Here is a 23,220-nt window from a genome sequence, read left to right on the forward strand (position 1 = left end):
GCCCCCGCTTGGGCACAGCAGGCAGCTTGGGCAGGTTGGGGTGGCGGCGGGCGGGCGGGTGCTGCTGCTACAACAGCTTTTCCCCTTGAGGAACTTAAAGAGAATCAGCATTTTTCTCCCTGATAGAGCTCGAAACTCTGCTGTGAGCAATTTGGAGATTCACATCGAGTTCCGGGTTCATTAGCTCCCGGCCCGGCTGCCCGCACTGTCTGCGCCCGCGCCCCTGAATTAATGTTATTGTTATTTGTGTGGACGTGGTGGGTGCAAACAAGGTTAATTGAAATGAGAACGCGGCTTTCTCTTGATAACGGCCGCCCTGACAGCTAGGAGGGTCCGTTTGGTGGAAGAGTTGGCTTTATTATCCCTTTTTATTAGAGCTAATTTGGGCTCTATATCAAAAGCCACATTAAGGGAATTGTCTGCGGCCGCGCCGCCCAGCCAGCCCCTCTCCCCTCCGCTGCAGTTAAAAGACAATTAAAAATAAACCCGCTCCTCGGGTCGCCCTTTGTTTCCTGCTCCCCCTCTGCCCTCCCTGGCCTCAGGCAAGTTCCTACCTCACCCCAGCTAGCCAGCCCCCAGCAGGTAGGCCAGGTAGGGAGCTAGCGGAAGCCCCAGCGAGCGCCCAGCAGGGGCCAATGGGGGTTGTGGGGCGCTGGTGTGGGGCCCCAACCCGGATCTGACCAAGGAGGGGCAGGCGGAGGGACGGGCGACAGCCCTGGCAGATGTGGACTGGCAGGCGCGTGACTCCGAGGAGGCTGGAGTGGTGCGGCGGGGCCTCCAGGAGGCAGGCTTCACACCTGCCCTGCTTGCTTTGCCGTGGACGGAGGAGGCGCTGGGTACCTGCGTGCCCCGGGCAGTCTCCCGCTGGTCCCGCCCCCAGAGTCCACCTCCCAGCTAATGCCTGAGCCCAGACACTGCCAGGTGTGCAGCGCCCCGTAGGCCCCGGCCGGTCCCGCCTGCAGCCCCTGCTTCCTCTGCCAGCCCCAGCAGGCTGCCGAGCGGCCCTCACCCACCTGCCCCCACAGATGCCCGTGTGCTCCTACTTCCTGAGGGGGATTTGCAACAACAGCGACTGTCCCTACAGCCATGTCTACGTGTCCCGGAAGGCAGAGGTCTGCACGGACTTCCTCAAAGGCTACTGCCCGCTGGGCGCCAAGGTGAGGGCCTGCCTGGCTTGTGCCCTCAGCTTGCTCAGTCCAGGCTGTGGCTTAAGCCTTGCTGGGCACAGGGGTGCCGGGTCTCCGCACCTTAGCATGTCAAGGCTTAGAGGCTGCTGGGGGGCTGGGATGGGGGCGCAGGCCGAGGTCTGGAGAGACGGGCGCCCACTGGGGAGGCCCTGGCGCCCTCCTGCTGCGCCTGGGCAGCCTGGCAGGTGCCGATCTCTGGGCAAGCCCCAGGCGGCTCTTGGAGAGCGTCTTCCCGCCTGCCCACGCAGGGCCGCCCGCCGCCTCTGCTCCCCAGTCAGCCTGGCCCTGCGGGGGCGCGGCAGGTCCCCAGAGCCAGTGGACTTGCTGTCAACTCTGCAGCTCTCCTGAGGATCCGGCGGGCGGGGCTCCGCTGCCCGAAGGGGCGCCTCCCGCAGGCGGCTGCCGGGGGCGGCACGGGGCGGCGCGGTGGGCCAGAAAGCGCCAGCAGCCTTCCTTCCGGGGCGGCGGGCGCGTGAGGGTTAACTTTATTCTCTCAATAATGTAAAAAGTGCTGAGTCGTCAGCGTGCGTCTGAAGTCGAAGTCCTCAACCGGGCCCCAGAGAGTTTATAATATTCCACTGAATCAAGGGAAATTGTTAACCTTGCTTCGTAAACCGCGGCTCGTTAAAGGGGCCGCTCCTGTTTGTCGGCGGCAGGCGCCGGCCCGCCCTCGGGTGCTGGGGCCCAGAGGCCCTCCCGCCTTCTGGGGTCCCCCACACTCTCAGGGCCGGGGTCTGGCTGGCGGCCTCCCCTGGGCCCTCCCATGGTGCCAACCGGGCTCCTCGGCGGCCTCTCTCTGACACTCCCTCCCCAAGGAGTCGCTGCCAGTTGGCGCTTCTGCTCCAGACGCTTCTGCCGGCCCTCGCCTCTGCCTGTGCTGGTGGTGCCCCGGGCAGAAGGCGCCCACCCGCCTGTCTGTCTGTGGCAGCGCGGATCCGGCTCCCGCGTCACCCGGCGCTGCGGTCACTGTCAGCTTCCTGCCTGTGTGGCCCCACCTTGTGTCCCCCACACCTGAGCCCCCGCACCCCCGCGTCCTGCAGCGTTTCCAGAACAGCCGGATGGAGACGTAGCTCGCGTTAACTGCCTGGCACGGGTCTCGCCATGTGTCGCTGGTGCAGTCACAGGAAGTCATTATAAGTGAAACCCGCTGTCTCCCAGGGGGGATTCAGCGGCGTCGGGCCTCCTGCGGCCACCACCCCCACTCCCAGCTGCCTGCCCGTCTCCAGTGGGCCACCCTGCCGCGGCCAGTGCTGCGCGGCCAGGCTTGCAGGTGCTGCCCGCACTTGTGTGGCACGTGACTTCGTCCCTCTGTTATAGGGCAGCCCCGATACAAAACGGGTTGCCTGACTGTGGGACATCCTTTCCCCCTAATACCTCTGGCCTCACTTGTCAGCTCTCCCAGCATCCCCGGGGCTTCCTCAGGGTCTTCTGTCTGAGGCCAGGTCACAGGCGACCGGCTGCTCATGCCCCTGACCTGGCCTCCCGCCTGCTGTCCGGAGCCCTGGCCGGCGCACGGTCCACAGGCGGGAGTGTGCAGGGCGTCCACGTCCTGCCCCTCGTCCACAGGGAGGGCCCATCCGTCCCAGGTGTGCGTCTGGCCAGGCAAGGGCTGGGCCTGGGCCTGTCGGGCAGAGACCAGCCTCTCCTGGCTCGGTGCTCTGGCGTGAGGAGGGCGGGGGCTCGGCAGGTCCCTGCTGTGTGTGAGAGGCTGGTGTGCTGCTGCTTCGGTCTGGGGGTGTCGGAGGGGGGCTCCGCAGGGGTCTTTGTCCGCACCCTGAGGGGCCTCCAGCCGGCGCAGGCTCCTTGGCGCTGGCATGAGGGAGGCCAGCCCGCAGCGGGGCTGGGGGTTTGGGCGGGGCTGGCGCCCGCTCTCCCTGACCTTGCAGGTCCCAGCAGTGGAGCCCCCGGCGCCTGGAGGCCGTGGCCGCCAGCTCGGCTCCTCTCCACGGGTGGTCAGTGTGCAAGGCCCTGCGCAGCCTGGCCTGCCAACGGCACATGGCTCTGTGGCCTCGCCTCTGCACACGCCTGAGACTGGGGTCCGAGGCTTTTCTCTGCTTTGCCCAAGGCCCATCGGCAACGCGGCCTTAGCTGTCTTCGGAGAGCCAGCTTTCGGTCTCATCACTGACCCTCTCCGGCTCTCCTGACTCCGGGCCCCAGCGTTGCTCCATCTGCCGTGGGGGTCTGCTGCTGGCGCTCCCCAGGCCCGGGGCGGGGGCTTCCAGTGCTGCCCAGAAAGCTGACTTTCCCTCGAGGGGGGGGGCAGGGGGGGAGGGGGTGGCGGCACACCCTGAGGCGGTGCATTTGCATTTTGATCTGGTCTTTGAGTTTCTGCAGAGCTGCCTCAAGGCCCCACGGACTCCCAGGTGTCCGAGTTTGGGGCGCTTCCCTGTTGCCCTTCTGCCGCCGTTTCTGGTCTGACTCCCTCATGGCCAGGAGCTGGCGCCACGGCTCTCTGGGGGCCAGCGCCGGTCTCCTTCCTGGAGGTCATTTCTTGAGGCTTGTTGTATGGCCCATCTTTTTGTTTTTTAATGATCCATCTTTTTTTTAATAGTCCAGCAGTCAGTTGTTTCTTTCTGCACCTGGCATGCCTGTGGTCCCCGGGAGCGCGGTCCAGCGGGCACGGGGACGTGGCCGAGCTACCTGGGAGCGCTGAGCACACGGGCACCCCACGAGAGGCCACCGTGCGGGAACCCGGGGCTGGGGCTCTGTCCCAGGGCCGGGTGTGCGGCCCTGTCCCTGCTGCCCGATGGACGGCTGTCTGGTGTGGGTGCTGCCGCTGCTCGGCGTCTCAGGGTGCAGCACGAGGCGCAGCAGGGGCATGTCAGGGTCGCACTCAGTAGCCAGTGCCAGGTGGGGTGGGAAGGACCGGCCTGGGGCCGCAGGTGGGTGCCCGGCAGTCAGCGTGGTGTTGGGGGAGCTTGTGTGCAGGCGCCCCTGCAGTGCTGGGTGGGAGGTGGCCCAGCTTCCCCACCCCCGGGTATACTTAGCCACCGTGACAGGTGCCACGGATCGGGTGTGCCGGCCTCTGCCACACTCCTGGCCTCAGCCGACCTGCCGCTCCCCGGTCCCAGCCTGCAGGCCCGGGCCGGAGCCGCGGTCGGAGGCCTGCATGCTGGAGCCCTGCTGGCCGCTCCCTCGCGGCTGTCCTGGGGGTGGGTGCCAGCCTCGGCCCGCCAGTGTGGCCACCCCAGCACATGCCCCTTCTCCCCCAGTGCAAGAAGAAGCACACTCTGCTCTGCCCTGACTTCTCCCGCAGGGGCGCCTGCCCCCGGGGCGCCCAGTGCCAACTGCTCCACCGCAGCCAGACGCGCTCCTGCCGGCGGGCAGCCCCGGAGCCCAGCACCGTGCCCCCCCGGAGCAGGGCCTCCTCCGGCCACGGCACCAGGTGACGGGAGGTGGACGCTGTGTGCATGGTTGGGGGCCCAAACCCAGAAGGAGCCTCAGTCCCAGATTGAGGGCGCGGTGACCCCAAAGGCGCCCTCAGACTGGACAGCGCCGAGGGCGCCCGGCTCAGAGGGACCTGTGCATGCGGGGCCGGCCCAGGAGGGGAGGCTGCCAGTGTGGGGCCCAGCCAGCCCCCCCCCCCCCCCGGCCGGTCCCAGCGCCTCAGGCCAGCGCTCCTGATGTCGCTTGACTGGCCTTGGGGTCGGGGGCAGCCTTGGGCCTTGATGACAGCGTCCGGTGGCTGCTGGGGCGAGACCTGCTGGAACACTCCGCCACCGCGGCCAGGGACCGCGCGGCTCGTCGGCCAGCGCTGGCCTCACACGTGCGCCCTTCCCCCCGCAGGAAGTCCTCGGCCGCCCAGCGCGCGCCCAGACAGCCCAGCGCCCCTGCCTCCGCCGGCTCGGCCTCCGTCCCCCCGCCGGGGACCGCGGCCTCAGGCTCGCCCTCGTCGTCCAGGGCGCCCCCCCGCTCCTCCTCGTCCCCCGCCTCATCCGACTCCCCCCCCTCGTCCCCCTCGGCCTCCCCATCCCTCTCCCTGGACCAGGAGGCACCATCTGGCCAGGAGGCTGCTGCCCCTGCGGTGACCAGCTCCAGCCGCCTTCCCAAGCTGCCGTCCTTCATCTCCCTGCAGAGCACCCCGAGCCCGGGAGGAGCACCCCAGCCCCGGGCCCGGACACCCAGGAGTCCCGCCGCCAAGGACTCAGGTAGGCGGCCCCGGTGCCTGCCCAGCCCCGCCTGGTGGGACGCTCGGCCTGGCGGCCCCCGAGCACCTGGCATGGGCGCGGGCAGGGCCGGCCAGGGCAGCGCGGCGGCCGCAGCCGCACAGACCGCCCCAGCCAAGGGCTGATTTAATTAGAAAGCACCCATTTCTGCTAATTTGTTCTGGAAGAGCTCCGCAGCGCCGGCGAGAACAGATGTTCCCCCCCCCAAGAGCGTCGGGGCTGCGCAAATGGCCCCACTCAGCCTTGTTTAGGAGAGAAAAGAGGATTTTATGGCTGCAAACGACCCTTTCTGTAAACATTTTACAGCTCTCCGCGCGTTTGAGTGACGATAAACCCCACGCAGCTCGGCAGGCTGCAAATTTGCGACCATACGGCCGTCATTTTATCGTCATATTTCACGGTCGTAACGTTAATGGGAGATGCTCGCCGCAGCCTCTCTCGCGGCCCCGCTGCGCACGCCCCACTCCACCTCCCGCGACAGCCTCTGCTGGGGCCGGGCGGTGGCCAGCACCCCCCCCCCCCCCCGCAGGCCCCAGCTCCCCCGTCTGGAGGGCCCTGGGGGCAGGGGGTGCAGGGCCCCGAGGCAGCCTCCTCCCTTGGTGCTGGGGGGAGCAGGCCCGGCAGCGCTCCCGAATCGGAGCCGCCAGTGGTGGGCGTCACCCTCCGGGTCACACAGTGGGCCTTGGGGGTCGTGGGTCCAGCCAACAGCAACGAAAGCCCCCAAGCCGGGCCGCACATGTGACCAGGGGGCCCCCGAGCAGTGGGGCTTGCACCGCATCTTAGAGCCCAGCCCTGCTCTCCCGGGTGGTCAGCGTCGCCATTGCCCTCCTGCCCCTGTGGCCCTGCGTGGGCAGCGGGCTCTGCGGGCACCTGCTTTGTGCAGCTCTGCTGCAGGCGGCTGCGCCCACTGGACGCTGACCCCCGGTGGTGGCCAGCAGGGGCTCCCGCTGACCTCTGCCCTTCTTGGAACAGGGCCGCCTCTGCACATCAAGCCTCGGCTGTGAGGACCTGCCACTGCCCACCCTGGAGGGGCCGCCGTGGGCCTGTGCCAGCACCATCCTCCTGCCTGGGCCCCACCCTGCCCGCCCTCCACGCCCTCATCCCCAGCCACCCCCCAGGACCCAGCCCTGCCCGCCTCGAGGCGTGCCAGGCAGGGCTGCCCCACTGTGAGCACCCTCCCCAGGATGCCGCGGGCCCTGGCGGGACGCCGTGCCCCACAATAAAGGCTCTGGCCCGTGCGTGTCCGTGTCCTGTTGCTGCCCACGCGCGCACCCAGCTCCAGATACCGCCGCGGGCTCTGGGCTGCCCCAGGGCCCGGAGGTCCGGGACCCAGGGGTTGCTGGAAAGGGGGTGCTGGAAGCCCCGCCTCCACCCCACGGCCCCTGCCTCACCTCCGGTGAGCTGTCCACCGGCCTGGCCGGGCCTCCCCAGCTAGAGGAGTGCGGCTGCTCTCCCTCCCCCTGAGCTGGCCTGCGGCGCCGGCAGCAGACAGCGGCCTCCGGAGCCTGCTCCGGGCGCCACGGGAGAACGGCCGGCCTGAAGCGGGGATCGGGGCGTGCCAGACCCAGCCTGAGAAAGCGGCCATCCCTTCTGGGGCCAGGGAGGCCGGCCCGTGAGCCCGTCCCTGCATGGGTCAGCTGCTGCCCGCCATGCTGGCAACGCAAAGTACAGGCCATGCCCCACCCGCAGCCCCCCGTGGCGGCGGTGTGTCCCTGTGTCTGAGGGGGGTGGCTGGCAGCAGTGGAAGGGGCTCCGGCCGAATGGTGTGGCCATCCGGCACCGTGCCCAGGCCCCACACCGGCCCTGGGCACGGCGAGTGGCCAGCACAGTGGGCGGCGGCGTGAGTCAGATTGCTGGAGAGAGCGCCCTGCTGGCTGTCCGTGCCACCCCCACCCCCCGTGCCCTCGTGAGCCCCACCAGGGACACCTTGGCGACGGGAGGAGGTAATCCCCCTCATGGGGGCCTGCCCGGGCCAGCTGCCTCAGCCCCTGGACGGGGGCACACACTGACCCCAGCTGCGCAGGATCTGCCCTCCCTTGTGGCCCCGGGGCCGCATGACGGCGGAGCAGCCCCACCGAGCGGGGCTGCCGGACGCCCAGCACTTGGGAAGGGCCCCGGGAGCACCGGGAGGGGCGGTGTCACCAGCCGCGGGGCCCTGTCCCTGCCCTGGGCAGCGGGAGCAGCTTCTCTGAGCTGAGTGCCCGCTGGCCACCTCCCTACATGCCCGGGGCCACCCCCCGCCCCTGCCCCGGGTTTCTGTCCTGTGGGCCGTTGGCCGTGGCTCCCACATGAGGGCCGGGCATCTGGACGGCGAGGTGAGCCCGGGGCCTGGTGGGCCGGCTGGGCAGGCCCTGGTGCAGGAGGGAGGCTGGCCCGGCACAGCCACCAGGGGTGGCTTCCGTGGGGCAACCCTGCCCAGCCCAGCCAGGCTCTCGGGCACCTGGGGTGTTGGTGTGGGGAGAGGCGGGGAGGGGCGGGGAAGCCCATGGCCAGGGGCCAGCTGGGACTTTGGGGTGGGGTCTGAGGATGCAGACTGGGGTGGGGGTGCCCCCCCAAAGGGCAGGGAGCTGAGAAAGTCCCGGGTGGGCACCCCGGCCCCCATGCTCCTCCCCCAGGCAGGGTGGCCTCTGCGCACCTGGGGTGGTGCCTGGGTTCGGGCAGGCCTGGAAGTGCGGGGGAGCAGAGGAGGAAGGTGGGAGCCGGGGAGAGCCCAGGACCCCCTCCCAAGCGGGTCAGTTTTGTTCACAGGCTCTGGGCTTGGCTGCTGTGAGCCCTACGAGGGGGGCCTGCCTGAGCCCCCAGGGACCTGCTCTGGGCTGCGGGCACTGATAGTGGGTTGGGAGGCTCCCCTGACCCCAGCCGGGATGAGAAGGCCCCCACTCAGCGGCCCCCACCCAGACACAGCACGGTGCCTTCTGGTGGGTGCTGGTGGTGATGCAGGCAGTGAGCACCCCAGACCCAGGGCCCGTCCACACCGCCCACAGCCCCTCCCCCCTCCCCGTCCTGTGCTGGGGGGGGCTGGGACCTGATGGAGGGGCGCGATCACCTGGTCAGCGCGTGGCCGCTCAGTGGGAGACATACTGGCCATGAGCAGCAGAGGCCGCACCCTGGGGCCACTCTCCTGGGGGGCGGGAGAGGCGCCAGCGTCCCAGACCCCGGGTGGCCCTGCGCTGGGGGCCTGGCAGGGTCCTGGCCCCCACATCTGGACCTGGAGCCTAGGCCCCGCCCCAGCCCTGCGGTGCCCACAGTCTGCTCCCCCCAGGCTGCAGCCTCAGCCCCCCATGGCCATTGGAGGTGTGTCTGCCCTCCCCGCCCACCACAGCGGGCTCCGTGCCAGGGGTGGGTGAGGCCGCAGAGGTGACCACCAAGCCCCGGGGGCCGATGAAACTCTGGGGGGGTGTCACTGAATGGGCTGCAGGGGGTCCCGCTGGAATCCCGTGTCCCGGCACTTCCTCGGGGTGTGAGAGACCTGAGGGGGTGGGTGGCCCCCGAGAGGGAAGGCGGAGTTCTCCTCGTGCCCAGGAAATGGGCACCACCTCACTGGCCATTGGCACCCAGTGGAAGAGCCTGAGATTGGCCCAGCTGCCCGCGCCCCGCCTGCACGTCTGTGGCCTCCTGCTGGCCGCTGCTGGGAGCAGGATGGCATCCCTGCCTCTGCCCCCTGGACTCCGCCGGCATGCGGTGGGAAGGCCTGGCGCCGGCCTGGGGCCAGGCAAGCCAGCACCTTTCCGGGGCTGGGCGAGCCGGGCACAGCTGCCAGGGCCCCTGGGTGGCTCCCCCGGAGCCCTCGAAGCCCGTGGCCAGGGGCTCAGCGCCTTCCCGCCCCTGCTGGGAAACAGGCTGGGTGGGGCTTGGGATCCCGGACCTGGCCGACCACCGAGGCAGCTGGGGCTGGGGCCCCGGGGCTTGAGGAGCGGGAACTCCCCTCAGCCGGCAGCCCCCCACTAGCCTGGGAGGGACCTGAGCTGCTGCTCATGCGGTGGCCGGGCTGCAGGGAGGGTGAGGCGGGGGGGGGCTGCACCCTGCCGGAGTCGGGAGGCCCCAGCCCAGCCGCGAGCAGGGCCATCGCGGCACAGAGTGGGCTGGGCTGGGGGTCAGGCTGCTGTCCCCTGCATTTGGTGACCCTGCACCTGGGCAGCGCAGTGTGACTGTGGGTGCCCTGAGCCCCGGCCCCAGCGGTGGCCCATGAGGGGCTCCTGCCCACAGGCCTGGGCCCTCCTCCCTCCTGAGCAGGATGACCGGGGTCGGGCCCAGCAACTTGGCTGGAGCCCCCTGCAGGGCAGCGGCCCAAGGGTGCAGCCGTGGGGACCCGGCCCCCACCGCCGCCACCCCTGCCTGGGCACCAGGGCTTGTTTCTGCCGCTGGTGGAGCCCCCTGCCCAGCCCTGCCTCGGTGCCCAGCCCAGCCCAGCCCCCGCCGCGAGTGAGGTCTGCGCCCCGGGTGTCTTCTCGCCGTGAAGGGAGAGGCTGTGCCGGCAGCCAGGGAGGGCGCGCCTGGACCGTCCCCCGCTCCTGCCCAGCTGCCAGGCGCTCTCTGCGTGGGAGTTACACGAAGATTGAATTTTTTAGGGCCCCCCCCGTGGCGCAGCGGTGGAGCCGCCCTGTGAAGCTGCCCGCAGCCTCCCTGCCCCCGGCCCGGGGTCCCGCGGGGCGCGACCTCTCCGGCCGCCCGGCTCCCCCAGCCGCGCGCGGCGTGGGTCTGCGGCTCCGCGCCCCGCTCGCCTCCGGCGGATCCTCCCACCCTCCCGCGCCTGTCTGTGCCCCGGATCTTGTATAAATAAGTAAATAAATCTTCTTAAAAAAGGCTGAATTTTTTAATTGTCAAAGTCCGTGGGCGGGAACCACCGAGGCCCGCCGCCCCCCGCCGCCCCTCCCGAGCCCGCCGCGCCCCGCCCCCGCCCCGGGCCCCCGGCACCCCGGCACCCCGGCACCCCGGCACCCCGCGGCGCCCGCGCATCGCGCGCTCAGGCGGCGGCTTCGCGGCTCCGCCGGGCCCGCGGGCTGCGCACCGAGACGCGCCCTCGCGCCGGGCCCGGGGGACGCGCCGGGCCGCGGGAGGGCCTCGGGGTCGCGGCCGGCGGAGCCCCCGCCCGGCGCGTGCGGACCCTGAGGCCGCGGGGGCCCCGGGAGCTCGAGCGGTCACCGCGCCCCTCCGCCCGCGGGCGGCCCCCCACCCGGTCCCCACAGCGGTTCCCCGCGGGAGATTGACAGCTGGGTTCTGGGTTGCCATGGGGATAGGCAAATGAGGGCGGCGGGTCCCGAGCGCCGATTGGCCCGGGGGCGCGCGCCACGCCCGGGGAGGCGGGCCCGGGCGCCGGGCTCTATAAAGGGGCGCGCGCGGCCCGGCGCTCGGCCGCGCAGGCGGGGCGGGCGCGCGGGTGGAGCGCGGGGAGCCCGGAGCGCGGCGCCCCCCGCCGGCCCCGCGCCCGGACCGCGAGCCCGGTCTGCGCCCGCCGAGAGCGCCCCGGCCCCGGGAGGCCCGGCCCGCGGCGTCCCCTGCGGCTGCCTCCGAGCGGCGCGTGAGAAACTTTTCCTGCGCGCCCGGGCGTCGCGGGCCGAACCCGCTCGCGCGCGCCCCGCGGACCCGCCGCCGTGGGGCGCGGGGGGGAGGCCCGCGGCGCCCCCCCTCCGCCTCCCGTCGGGGCGCAGCCCGGCGCGGTCGGGGCCGGCACCCGGGCGATGGCCGCGGAGCTGGCGATGGGCGCCGAGCTGCCCAGCAGCCCGCTGGCCATCGCGTACGTCAACGACTTCGACCTGATGAAGTTCGAGGTGAAGAAGGAGCCGCCCGAGGCCGAGCGCCTCTGCCGCCGCCCGCCGCCCGGCTCGCTGTCCTCGACGCCGCTCAGCACGCCCTGCTCGTCCGTGCCCTCCTCGCCCAGCTTCTGCGCGCCCAGCCCCGGCGGCGGCGGGGGCGCGGGGGCCGGCGCGGCGCCGGCCGGGGGCGCCGCGGGGCCGCCGAGCGGGGGCCCCAGCGCCGGCGGGGGCGCCCCGGGGAAGCCCGCGCTCGAGGACCTGTACTGGATGGGCGGCTACCAGCACCACCTGCACCCCGAGGCCCTCAACCTGACGCCCGAGGACGCGGTGGAGGCGCTCATCGGCAGCGGCCACCACGCCGGCCACCACGGGGCGCAGCACCCGGCGGCCGCCGCGGCCTACGAGGCCTTCCGGGGCCACGGCTTCGCGGGCGGCGGCGGCGCGGACGACCCGGGCGCCGGCCACCCCCACGGCGCGGCGCCCGCCGGCCACCCCCACGGCGCGGCGCACCCGCACCCGCACCCCCACGGCGGCGCGGGCCCCCACGGGCGCCTGGAGGAGCGCTTCTCCGACGCGCAGCTGGTGTCCATGTCGGTGCGCGAGCTGAACCGGCAGCTGCGCGGCTTCAGCAAGGAGGAGGTGGTGCGGCTGAAGCAGAAGCGGCGCACGCTCAAGAACCGCGGCTACGCGCAGTCCTGCCGCTTCAAGCGGGTGCAGCAGCGGCACATCCTGGAGAGCGAGAAGTGCCGGCTGCAGGGCCAGGTGGAGCAGCTGCAGCTGGAGGTGGGGCGCCTGGCCGCCGAGCGGGACCGGTACAAGGAGAAGTACGAGAAGCTGGCGGGCCGGGGCGGGCCCGGCTTCCCGCGGGAGTCCTCGCCGCCCCGGGCCGCGGCCAAGGGCGCGCCCGACTTCTTCCTGTGAGCGCCGGCCCCGGACGCGGCGGCGGGCCCGTCCCCCGTCCCGGAGGCCCCTGGCCGGCCCCGGCGCCGACCGCCGCGCGAGCCCGAACCCCGGCGGCGGAGCGCGGCCCCGGCGCCCGCGCGCCCCTCGCGCCCCTCGCGCCCCTCGCGCCCCCGCGCCCTGCGCCCCGCGCCCCCCTGCCGCTGCCTTTTCTACGCCCCTTTTTGCAGCGTCTTGTTTTATACATTTGTGCCGCTGCCCGGAAGGGCCACCCGGCGCCAGCCCTGCCCGCCGTCCCACGGACCCGCGTCCCCGCATGCGCCCCTGGCTCGAGGGGCCGCCCGCGCCCGCGCCCGCGAGGGGCGCCCCGTCCCGCCCGCCGAACCCAGGGGCGGAAACCGCGGGGGCTGCCCGACCCCCGCTGCTCCGCGCCGAGCCCGAGCCGAGCCCGCCGAGGGGCGCGCGGCCTTTCCCCGCGAAACCTCTCAAGGGGCGGCCGGAGCCTCCCGGCCCCGGCCCCGGCGCGCGCACGAGGGCCCTGCAGGTCCTTGAAACCGCGGCCGTCTCGCGGGGGGGCGTGGGGGGGGCGTGGGGCGGGCGGGGCCCCCACCCGCGCTGGCCGCGCGCCGCAAGTTTCCTTGTTCGAGGGTTGGTTCCGGGGGGCGCTTTTGCACTTTCCCGCAAAGCTGAGCAGAGGGGGAAGAAAACAAAATAAAACTTAGACTCGAAAGCTGCTGGGGCCCGCCTGGTTTCTGCGCTCGCTCGTGTCTGCCGCGCTCCTCCCTCAAGGCCCCGCCCAGGCCCCCGGCCCGGCCGAGCTGGCCGCCCTGGGCGCCGCCCGGAGCCGGGAGGCCACAGCGCTGTCCCTGGCCCCCCCTAGGGCCGGGCAGGCAGGGCGTAGGTGGGGGCAGCCCGGAGGGGGCAGTCCCTAGCTCCCCGGAGCTGCCATGCCCTGACCCGGGAGGCCCCCTGCGGGTGCCAAGGAAGGAGAGGGCTGCTCTGGGGTCGCGCCCCCAGGTCCTGGGGCACCTCTGGACGCAGCTGGACGCCCCTCCCATGTCAGGGCAGCCGGCCCCTCGTGGGGGACCACGGGCTCCCCGTGCACCCCACCTACGCTGAGGGCAGCTCCCGGCACCCTGGAGTTGGTGGCTGTGTCTCACCCCCAGAGAAAGGGGGTGCTGCTCCCTCCCTGCCCAGGATGAAATGGGGGGGGGTTGGGTGTCTGCGGGGTGGACCAAACCCACAAACCCACCAGACCTGGACTCTGGAGGGAGGGGGCGGTGGGGCAGCACCTGGGGTGCTGGTGCGTGCAAGGGAAGCAGAGGGGGGTGAGGGCGCGGGCGCTCTGGACTGGGAGGGCACCGGCCAGAGGAGCCGCCCAACCCGCCTCCCTGACTCCTGTTCTTTGACCCGCTCCCTCCCTCCATCTCTTTTGCCGGTTTCCCCCATGCCCCGGGGTTCCCACATGATCATGATCGTGGGGGGCACAGATTGTGGGGGGAGAGGGAGATTTAATTTCGTGTTCAAAGATCTTTCCAAAAGCAGGGGGGACACGCCAGCTCTGGCAGGACAGCGGCTGCAGCGGCCCTGGGAGCACGAGGCCTGTGTGGCCCTCACCTGGGGCGGCCCCCCCGCACCCTGGTGCCCCTCAGCTGGGCCTCAGGCTGTCTCCCCAGGTGCTGGGGCACCCCAGCTCCCCAGCAGAGGTGCTGCTGCTCCTGCAGGTGGGGCGGGGGACAGCGTAGCACTGCAGGAGGACGCGCGTGTGTAGGGGCGTGTGCAAGCTTGTGCATGGACGCGCGTGCCATGTCACCCCCGCACATGCAGGCGGCAGGCGGTGCAGCACCCAGGCCCCGGCCCCAGGTCCGAGAGGGCCCGCGGGCCACCAGGCTCAGGAGGAGCCTCCGCTCGGCCCCCAGGGCCCGCAGCCTGGTCCTGCCCCCCTCCGGGAGCTGCGATCCAGCGGCCTCGGCCCGGCCCCTCCCGGCCCCACCCCCGCCCCCGCCCCCGCCCCCCAGGGGCGCTCCCCCGCGGGCGTCGCCGCGCCCCCTCCGAGCCCCTCCTCCGCGCCAGGCCTGCTGGGGGCGCCGCAGGGACCCGGACGACGCCGGCTGGGCCTGGCGGACAGAGGGCAGCGGCCAGGGGGCCGGGGCCGAGCTGAGGCGGGTCCCGGGCGGACGCCAGGGGCGGCGCCTCCCCTCCTGGCGGGGCGCCGGCCTGGGGCGGGGCCGGGAGGACGGGCCGCCCGCGCACTCCACGCGCCCCTCGTCACTCGCAGAGCAGGAGCCGGTGCGCTCCGCGGCCCCACACGCAGCTGCCCGAGGCGTCCCGCCCAGGAGAGCTGCCCGGCCCCGCCGCGCCCCCTGCCAGCAGCCTCGCGGGGCACCCAGCTGGGCCTCATCCTCGGTGGCCGCAAGGGTGTCCCCATCCCAGACGCCACCGCGCAGCTGGAGCAGGACGCCGAGGGGGACCTAACTGGGGGGCGAGGCGGGCCCCACCCCGCCCAGCTGCACCCCTGCGCCGCCCCAGGGCCCACCTGAGCCGGGTGAAGGTCCCAGGGTCCCTCCCGCCGGGAGTCAGCTCCCAGCAGCCAGGCCGGGAGAGGGGGGGATCCCCCCCTCCACGCCAGCCCGGTAGCTCGAGCCCAGTAGCAGCGACAGAGGCCCGGTGACAGACACAGCCTGCCCGTGGGCCAAGGCCCCCCAGACACACACTCGCACACACCCACAGGGCCCTGGCTGCCGGCCTAGGAGACCTGCAGCTGCGCCCCCCCACCACCGGGCCCCACACCTGGCCCTTGCACCCCCAGCCCGGTTCATGGGTGCGGGCAGCATGACCACATGGGCTGCCCAGGCGGCTCTCCCCAGCAGGCCCCAGCTGCAGGCCGCTGGCACCCTCACAGCTGCTCCCAGGGGGATGGAGGGGCCAGGCCTGTGTTACCTGCCAGGCCTGCCAGGAAGGGTCAAGACACCCCTGGCCCAGGGTGGCCATGTCTTCTCTGGCTCAGGGCCCTGGGCACTGGGACACAGTGGGAAGTTGCCCTCATGGTGCCCTTGTGGGACCCCAGCTGCTCTAGAAAGCACCTGCCAGCAGGAGCATCCAGGTGGCCATGGGAGACCTGCTGGTGGTCCCCGCATGCCAGGGCACAGCTGCCGGGTCCACAGCTCTGCCCCTGTCCTGCCCAGCCCCACCTCCTCCCTGGGCCCAGCCGCAAGACCAGCCCTTCTGCCCACCAGCAAGGTCCTGCCAACCCCAGGGACCCTGGCTGCAGCGTCCGGAGGGCCTGGAGAAGGGGCTGTCACTCGAGAGCTGATGGCGCACCTGCCATGTGCCCAGGGCTCTGCAAGGGTGGGGGCTCTGGGGACCCAAGGTCAGTCGTGTGGACCTGGGGGAGGGGCACCCGAGCTAGGACGTCCGAGGGGCAGGGACTGGCCAGTGGGTGTGGGCAGCGGGGCGGGAGGGATGGACGTGTGGCCTCCTGCGGGAGGAGAGGCTGGGTCTGCCTGCAGCGTGAGGAGAGGGTCGGCGCCCCCAGGTCGAGGCGTCTAGAACTGAGTGCCCCGGAGAGGCCTCAGGCCTGCCGGGCGCAGGGAGGGCGGGAGGCAGCCCCCGAGGCGAGGCCGGTGCAGGCCGGGGGAAGGCCGTCGGGTCCCGCTCCGCGCCTGGCGACCCGAGGCCCCAGGCCCGTGGACTTCGGGAGAAGTTCCGCTCGCGGAGCCGGGCGGCGGGGCCTGCGGGGCGGAGCTCGCGCGGAAGTGGGGCGGCGTGCGGCACCGCCCCGCGCCCCGCGCCCCTCGCCCGCACACTCCGCCAGGCTGGCGCACCCCGAGCTCGCGTGCGCGCGCGGCCCCGCCCCAGGGAAGCGGCGCCCGGCCCTGTGCTGTCGGCGGGCTCAGGCCGGACCCCCGACGGCGCGCGGCCGCGGCTCTGGCTCGTCGCTCGCGGGGGCCGGCGGGCGGGGCCGCGGGGCGGGGCTGGGAGGCGGGCGGCGTCGCGTGCGGGCGGGGCCGCGGGGCGGGGCCGGCAGCCGCGGGTCTCCCCTGGCCCCTGCTCCCCGCCGCCCTGGAGCAGACACGGGGTGGGGCGCGGTTCTCAGGACACAGGTGCTGCGCCAGAATCCTGCTCAAATGCACATTCCCAGGCTATGGGGCGCCCTGGAGCCCCCAGGACTGCCACCCGGCTCCCAGGAATCCCACTGCCATGCCCCTCCCAGACCCCGACCCGACAGGGCCCCCGCAAGTTCGCAGAACTGCGTTTCAGGAACCGCAGAGGACCGAAGCGCCCGGGCCGGTGGCGGGGTGCGGGAGGCCTGGAGGCTGGCCGGCACCGGGCACCCCAGTGGGTTTGTTCCTGCGGTGGTGAACTTTCCAGAGGTTTCTCCTTCCTGCCTGGGGCTACTCGGCAGTGGGTGTCCCCGCTGGAAGGGGCGGGCTAGGGGCGGTGCCTCCCTCCCCCTCCCACAGACGCGGTGGGAGAGGCCACAGGCCAGGCCACAGGCCACACCAGGCCCCTCCAGGCTCTGCCAGGCCGTCCTTTCTCCCCTGGCCTTTGTGCGGGGCTGTCTTCTCCGGCCCCTGGGGGCGCAGCCACACTCCATCCACGCTGTCTAACCAAAGTCGGGGTCCTGGGAATTGAAGGAGTGTGGGTGTTTCTCCACCCAGCCAGCACCGGGTGGGGGTGCTGAGAACCCCTCCTATTCCAGGCTTTTCCCAGGTCGTCTGGGAGTCTGGGTGAGGGTGGGAAGCAGGGGTGTCTGGGGCCAGAGGGAGAAGGGGGTGCTCAGCGCTGACCAGCAGGCTCCCTTTGGCTGCAGGCAGTGCAGGCGGGTGGGGGCGCCAGGCCAGTGAATGGGGCGCCTGCCCAGCCCTTGTCCCCATTAAGGGGACAATGGGAGAATAAGCACTTTGCTTTCTTCATTTCCTCGCTGTCTAATATCATCTTGATGATAATTTCTCTTTAATGGGCTATTTGCGATAATTATGATGCACTGGGTGAGTAATTGTATCTGACTCCCAGCGCCCAGCATGGGGTGGGTGCAGGCTCGGGCCCTCCCAGCCCTGGCCACGGTGCCCTCTGAGGGGCCCCAGCGGGTGAGGGGGGCTTCACCACCGGGACCACAGACCCCAGAGGCGCTCCGGCTTCTCAGAGCTGATGGACACCCCTCCCAGGATCCGCCGGCAGTGACCCAGCAGGAGGGGCTGCGGGCCCAGGCAGGGACCCCAGAGGCGGATCCAGGCTCCCCACTCCTGCTTGGCTTCCGAGATGCACCAGGGTGGCCAGAGGGGACCTTCCTGCTTCAAAGGGCTGTTGCTGCCCATAGACTAGGGCCAGCCCAGTGGCAGGCTGCGCCTCGGGGCTGGGGGGGGGGGTGAGGGGGAGGGCACAGCAGGGTGTCTCCAGCCTAACGTGTTAGGGAGCTCCCACCAGTCCCTGGGCCCCCTTTTCCCCGGACTCTTGCCTCCCATAGCCACTCTCTCCCTCCCTCATGCCTGTCCCCTCCTAGCCCCGTGTGGCGGAGAGGCAGAGGACACGAGGCTCCCCCAAAGTGATTGGGCCCCACTCTGTGCCTGTACCGTGCCAGCCTGGAAGTCCGGAAGTGCACAGAGCTGCTCCCCAAGGTTGTCCTGCAGACATGAGATCTGCCCCTTCAGGAGAGACCTGAGTCTCACAGGGACCTCAAAGCCGCTCCCTCGCAGGCCTTGTGGGCACACCCTGTGCTGCCTCCCCTCAGGCTTCCTGCAGCTGGCTGGGCGCTGCTCAGCCCATTCCCACTCAGGGGCCTCCCGGGGGCGCAGGAGTTAAGCACAGCACCTAAGGAAGCTGTCGGCCACTGCAGCATGCGTGAGACCCCGGCCAGGGAGTGACCCCCCAGGGCGCAGCAACCTCTTCTGTCTCCCCACTGCTCCCCTCAACACTGTTTCAGTGGATCCATCTGTTCTGAGTCCTCTCACCCCCGCACCTCTGGCCTGCACCCCAGCTCTTGTATGCATAAATAAACATGCATAAATAAATCTTAAAAAAAGAACATACCATTCAAGGCCCCAGGAGTATCCCCAGTGGGCAGACCCCTCATCTCTGTCACCATCACCACCATCACCACCATCACCACCATCATCACCATCACCATCACCACCATCACCACCACCACCACCACCACCACCACCATCACCACCATCACCACCACCACCATCACCACCATCACCATCACCACCATCACCACCATCACCACCATCACCACCATCACCATCACCACCATCACCACCACCACCACCACCACCATCACCACCATCACCACCATCACCATCATCACCATCATCACCATCACCATCATCACCATCACCACCATCACCACCATCACCACCATCACCATCACCACCATCATCACCACCATCATCACCACCATCACCACCATCACCACCACCACCATCACCATCACCAGCATCACCATCACCACCATCACCACCATCACCATCACCACCATCACCACCATCACCACCATCACCACCACCACCATCACCACCATCACCATCACCACCACCACCATCCTCGCCATCACCACCATCATCACCACCATCACCATCATCACCATCATCACCATCATCACCATCAACATCACCACCATCACCACCATCACCACCACCATCACCACCACCACCATCACCATCATCACCATCATCACTATCACCACCACCACCATCACCACCATCACCATCACCACCATCACCACCACCATCACCATCACCACCATCACCATCACCACCATCACCATCACCACCATCATCTCCACCATCATCACCACCATCACCACCATCACCATCACCACCACCACCATCACCATCACCATCACCACCATTACCACCATCACCATCACCACCATCACCACCATCACCATCACCACCATCACCACCACCACCATCATCGCCATCACCACCATCACCACCATCACCATCACCACCATCACCACCATCACCACCATCACCACCACCACCATCACCACCATCACCATCACCACCATCACCATCACCACCATCACCATCACCACCACCATCACCATCACCACCATCACCACCACCATCACCACCACCATCACCACCACCATCACCATCACCACCATCACCACCACCATCACCACCACCATCACCATCACCATCATCACCACCACCACCACCACCATCACCACCACCATCACCACCACCATCACCACCACCATCACCATCACCACCATCACCATCACCATCACCATCACCACCACCATCACCATCACCATCATCACCACCACCACCACCACCAATGCACGATTCACTAGCAGTGCCTGCAGTGAACACAGGACCTTGTTAGATTCCTGATCATCCAGGTAGGAGACAAGACACAGCCACTTGAATTTCTGAGAAAGTGCCAACGAGCACTTTTGCAGGGCGCAGTAGAAGGTTGTGGCTCTGGGCCTGGGCTGTGCGGGGAGGACCTGAGTCTGGCCTCTGTGACTGGGCATCAGGATGAGCAGGCAATGAAGTGAATGGCAGGACCATAGGAGGAGGGCACTGTAGGGCATGGCTGTCCAGGACAGAGACTGCATAGCCTGCTCAGAGGCCAGGGGCTGGGCAGGCCTTGGTCTCCACCCTGGGGTCCAAGTGCTGCACCCCTCAACTGCCTGAGTCACTTCAGGGAGCTGCAGCCTGCCAGCCGTACAGGTAACACTGAGGCCAGAGGTGGACTAACCCCAGGGACCTGGGGGTAAGGGCTGAGAAGGTGGGAGCCCCTCCCCACACACAGGGCTGGGGGCGCCTGCATGCTGCACCCCCCATTCCTTGCTGGCTGCGGCAGCAGGACCAGGACACCAACGAGCAGGATCTCCCCTTCTGTCTTTTCTGGTCAATAAACCTCAGCTCCCCGGGCTCTGGGGTGGGGGATGACGGCGCTGCCCCCATCATAATTACGCACACGCAGCCTAATTAATTGAGTGGCCGGGAAGCTAATTAGCAGCTTGATTGAGACTGGAGGAGGGTGAAGGGCAACCCTCTTGGCGGTCTGCTCTGTGTCCCCCACCCTTGCCCCCGCTCCAATCTCTGCACCGCCATGTGCCACTGTCCAGCCTTCCCCACCCGGTCTGTCCCCCACCTTGCATGTTCTGGCCGGGGCCCCAGGGCCTCTCCTCTCCCTCTCTGCTCCCTAGGGTGCGATGGGCCCCGGCTGCTCTGTCTCCTCAGTACCCCCACCCAAAGGTCAGGGGGTGCAATCTGAGTGACCCACCCTCCAGGTGGGAAAGACGTGGTCTTGGAGCCCTCCAGGCTGCGGGTGGCTGCACACGCCCGAGCCTCCTGGCAGAGCCCTCCCCACCGGAGCCCACCCAGTTCCTCCGCCCCTTCGGGCCCCCTGCAGCAGCCGCAGGCCCAGGTGGGCTGACATATGACCCCACCTTGCCTTGCCCCTCCTGCGCCCCTCCCCACTCCTCTGCACGCCCCCCCCCCCACCCTGACAAGGCTGCAGCGGAGCCGGAGGGCCTGGCGCAGGCCCTAGGAGGGTGGCAGCGCGGCCTGGCCTCGCTGGTGAGTCCGGGCCGCCCATCTCTGAGCCAGGGCTTCTCCCGCGCTGGCAGGCCCCCCACCCCCCAGCTGTGGCCAGCTCCAGATGCGGGAGACCCCTCCCCCTCCAGCTGCCCCGGGCGCTGCCCCGCCCCAGGGCCCTCTGTGTCCAGGCGCTCCCCGCGCGCCTCGCCCAGCCTGGGCGGCCCCTGGCGAGCAGGTGGGTTCCGCTTCCCGACTGGGACACAGGGCGGCGGGCGACGAGGCCAGAAATGACAGACGGGGCGACCGGGAGGCTGGCGGCAGAGACAGGCGACAGGGTGGCGGTTCGGTTGGGCCCCGGCGCTCGGGCGCCCGCGGGCGGGCCCTGCCCCCAGGCGCCGCCCCTGCCCGGGGGTGGGGACACCGCGGCCCGCCCTGCTTCCACCTCCGGGCGCCGGCTCCTGACCGCCGGGCTCGCGTCCGTCCGCAACTCCTCGGCCCCCGCCGCGGCCGGGCCAGCTCACCGGGGGCTGGGCGCGAGGGTGGCGGGGGCGCGGGGGCGCGATGGTGGCGGGGGGCGCGGGGGCGGCGGGGGCGGCGGGGGGCGCGGGGGCGGCGGGGGCGGCGGGGGGCGCGGGGGCGGCGGGGGCGGCGGGGGGCGCGGGGGCGGCGGAGGCGGCGGGGGGCGCGGGGGCGGCGGGGGCGCGGGGGCGCGATGGTGGCGGGGGGCGCGGGGGCGCGGGGGCGGCGGGGGGCGCGGGGGCGGCGGGGGGCGCGGGGGCGGCGCGGGCGGCGGGGGGCGCGGGGGGGGGGCGGCGGGGGGCGCGGGGGCGGCGGGGGGCGCGGGGGGGGGGGCGGCGGGGGGCGCGGGGGCGGCGGGGGGCGCGGGGGTGGCAGGGGCGCGGGGGCGCGGGGGCGGCGGGGGCGGCGCGGGCGGCGGGGGCGCGGGGACGGCGGGGGGCGCGGGGACGGCGGGGGGCGCGGGGGCGGCGGGGGGCGCGGGGACGGCGGGGGGCGCGGGGGCGGCGGGGGGCGCGGGGGCGGCGGGGGGCGCGGGGGTGGCAGGGGCGCGGGGGTGGCAGGGGCGCGGGGGCGCGGGGACGGCGGGGGGCGCGGGGACGGCGGGGGGCGCGGGGGCGGCGGGGGGCGCGGGGGCGGCGGGGGGCGCGGGGGTGGCAGGGGCGCGGGGGCGCGGGGACGGCGGGGGGCGCGGGGACGGCGGGGGGCGCGGGGGCGGCGGGGGGCGCGATGGTGGCGGGGGGCGCGGGGGCGGCGGGGGCGCGGGGACGGCGGGGGGCGCGGGGGCGGCGGGGGGCGCGGGGGCGGCGGGGGGCGCGGGGGCGGCGGGGGGCGCGGGGGTGGCAGGGGCGCGGGGGCGCGGGGACGGCGGGGGGCGCGGGGACGGCGGGGGGCGCGGGGGCGGCGGGGGGCGCGGGGGCGGCGGGGGGCGCGGGGGTGGCAGGGGCGCGGGGGCGCGGGGGCGGCGGGGGCGGCGGGGGCGGCGGGGGGCGCGGGGACGGCGGGGGGCGCGGGGGCGGAGGGGGCGCGGGGGCGCGAGGGTGGCAGGGGCGCGGGGGCGGCGGGGGCGGCCGGGGCGCGGGGGCGGCGCGGGCGGCGGGGGGCGCGGGGACGGCGGGGGGCGCGGGGGCGGCGGGGGACGCGGGGGCGGCGGGGGCGGCGGGGGGCGCGGGGGCGGCGGGGGGCGCGGGGGCGGCCCGGGCCGCGGGCGGTAGTGGGCGCACGAGGGTCACCGCGCGGGCCGTGGGGCACCTGCGCCCGGGCCGGGCCTCCGCCCCTCGTGCTCCCCGCGGCGGGCCGGGAGGGGACAGCTGGGCCGCCCGCGCGCTTCCCACCTCGCCCCGCGCCCGCGTCGGACGGCCCGGGGCGCCGGCGGTGGCAGCTCGGGTGTCACCTCCCCCGCCCCCGGCGCGCGGCGGGCACGCGGCCCCTCCAGATGCGCAGAGCCCGGGGCCAGCTTCCCGGCGGCGGCGGCGGGTCCGCCCCGGGCGTTGCCATCTGACGCCCCCCGCCCGCCCCGCCATCTGTCGGAGCGGCGCCCGGTCGGCCGGGCCGGGCCGCCCCAGCCCCGGCGGGAGCCGTGGGAGCAGCGGCGCGAGGGTGCGGGCCGCCTCCGGGCCGCCGGGAGCTGCGGGGGCTGAGACACCGGCCTGCCCGTGGGCCCCCTGGGCGCGACCCCCCGCCCGCCCGGCCCCACCCCACCCCAGCGCAGGCCCCACCCCAGGCGGCCAGCCTGCCCCAGGCCCCTGAGCTGCCCGCCCCGAGCCGCAGCCCCGCGGGCAGGGCCAGGAAGGGGCGGTGCCTCTCCTGGGGGCCCAGTCCCCGCCGCTCCCCGCCGCGCCATCGGGCAGAACCCAGGCTTCTGGCCCTGCCAGCTGGCCCTGCCCGCCACCCAGGCAGCCTGTCCCCTGCTCTCCCCCACACAGGGAAACTGAGGCTGGGGGCGCGGCCATTCTAGGCCAGGCCCTTGGCTCGGCGGTTGGCTCCTTCTGGGAGGGCGCGGCGGGCTCCCTCAGCCCGATGACCGCAGGCCTAGCTGGACGGGGCGGCGGCTGGGCTGGACCGAGGGGGCAGCAGTGCCAGGAAGGCGCACGCCTCCTCCTTCCTCCCGCCCATCCCGCCAGCCTGGGGGGCGGGGGGCGGTGGGGGGAGTTTGCAGTCCGGCCGTGCTGGTGGCTCTAGGGTCCCAGGGGAG

At 72.2% G+C, this 23,220-nt stretch overlaps 2 protein-coding genes across 2 annotated transcripts in view; both read left to right on the plus strand.

Annotated features, from left to right (window-relative positions):
- ZC3H3 (zinc finger CCCH-type containing 3) overlaps positions 1-6,451 on the plus strand; it is a 40,085-nt gene extending 33,634 nt beyond the window's left edge. Inside the window, exons 9-12 of the mRNA XM_084230883.1 lie at positions 1,026-1,157; positions 4,400-4,572; positions 4,974-5,335; positions 6,326-6,451. Coding sequence (XP_084087009.1) covers positions 1,026-1,157; positions 4,400-4,572; positions 4,974-5,335; positions 6,326-6,357 — 699 coding nt within the window. The 3' untranslated portion in view covers positions 6,358-6,451. The remainder of the gene's footprint in view (positions 1-1,025; positions 1,158-4,399; positions 4,573-4,973; positions 5,336-6,325) is intronic.
- Positions 6,452-11,031: 4,580 nt separating this feature from the next.
- Positions 11,032-12,027, plus strand: MAFA (MAF bZIP transcription factor A; the record flags this gene model as incomplete). The annotated part of the gene is made up of 1 exon (XM_084229281.1): positions 11,032-12,027. The coding sequence occupies one exon, from the start codon at positions 11,032-11,034 to the stop codon at positions 12,025-12,027; it is 996 nt and encodes a 331-aa protein (XP_084085407.1).
- Positions 12,028-23,220: the final 11,193 nt, after the last annotated feature.

This window comes from Talpa europaea, assembly GCF_964194135.1.
Source record: "Talpa europaea genome assembly, chromosome: 3".
Taxonomy (NCBI): domain Eukaryota; kingdom Metazoa; phylum Chordata; class Mammalia; order Eulipotyphla; family Talpidae; genus Talpa; species Talpa europaea.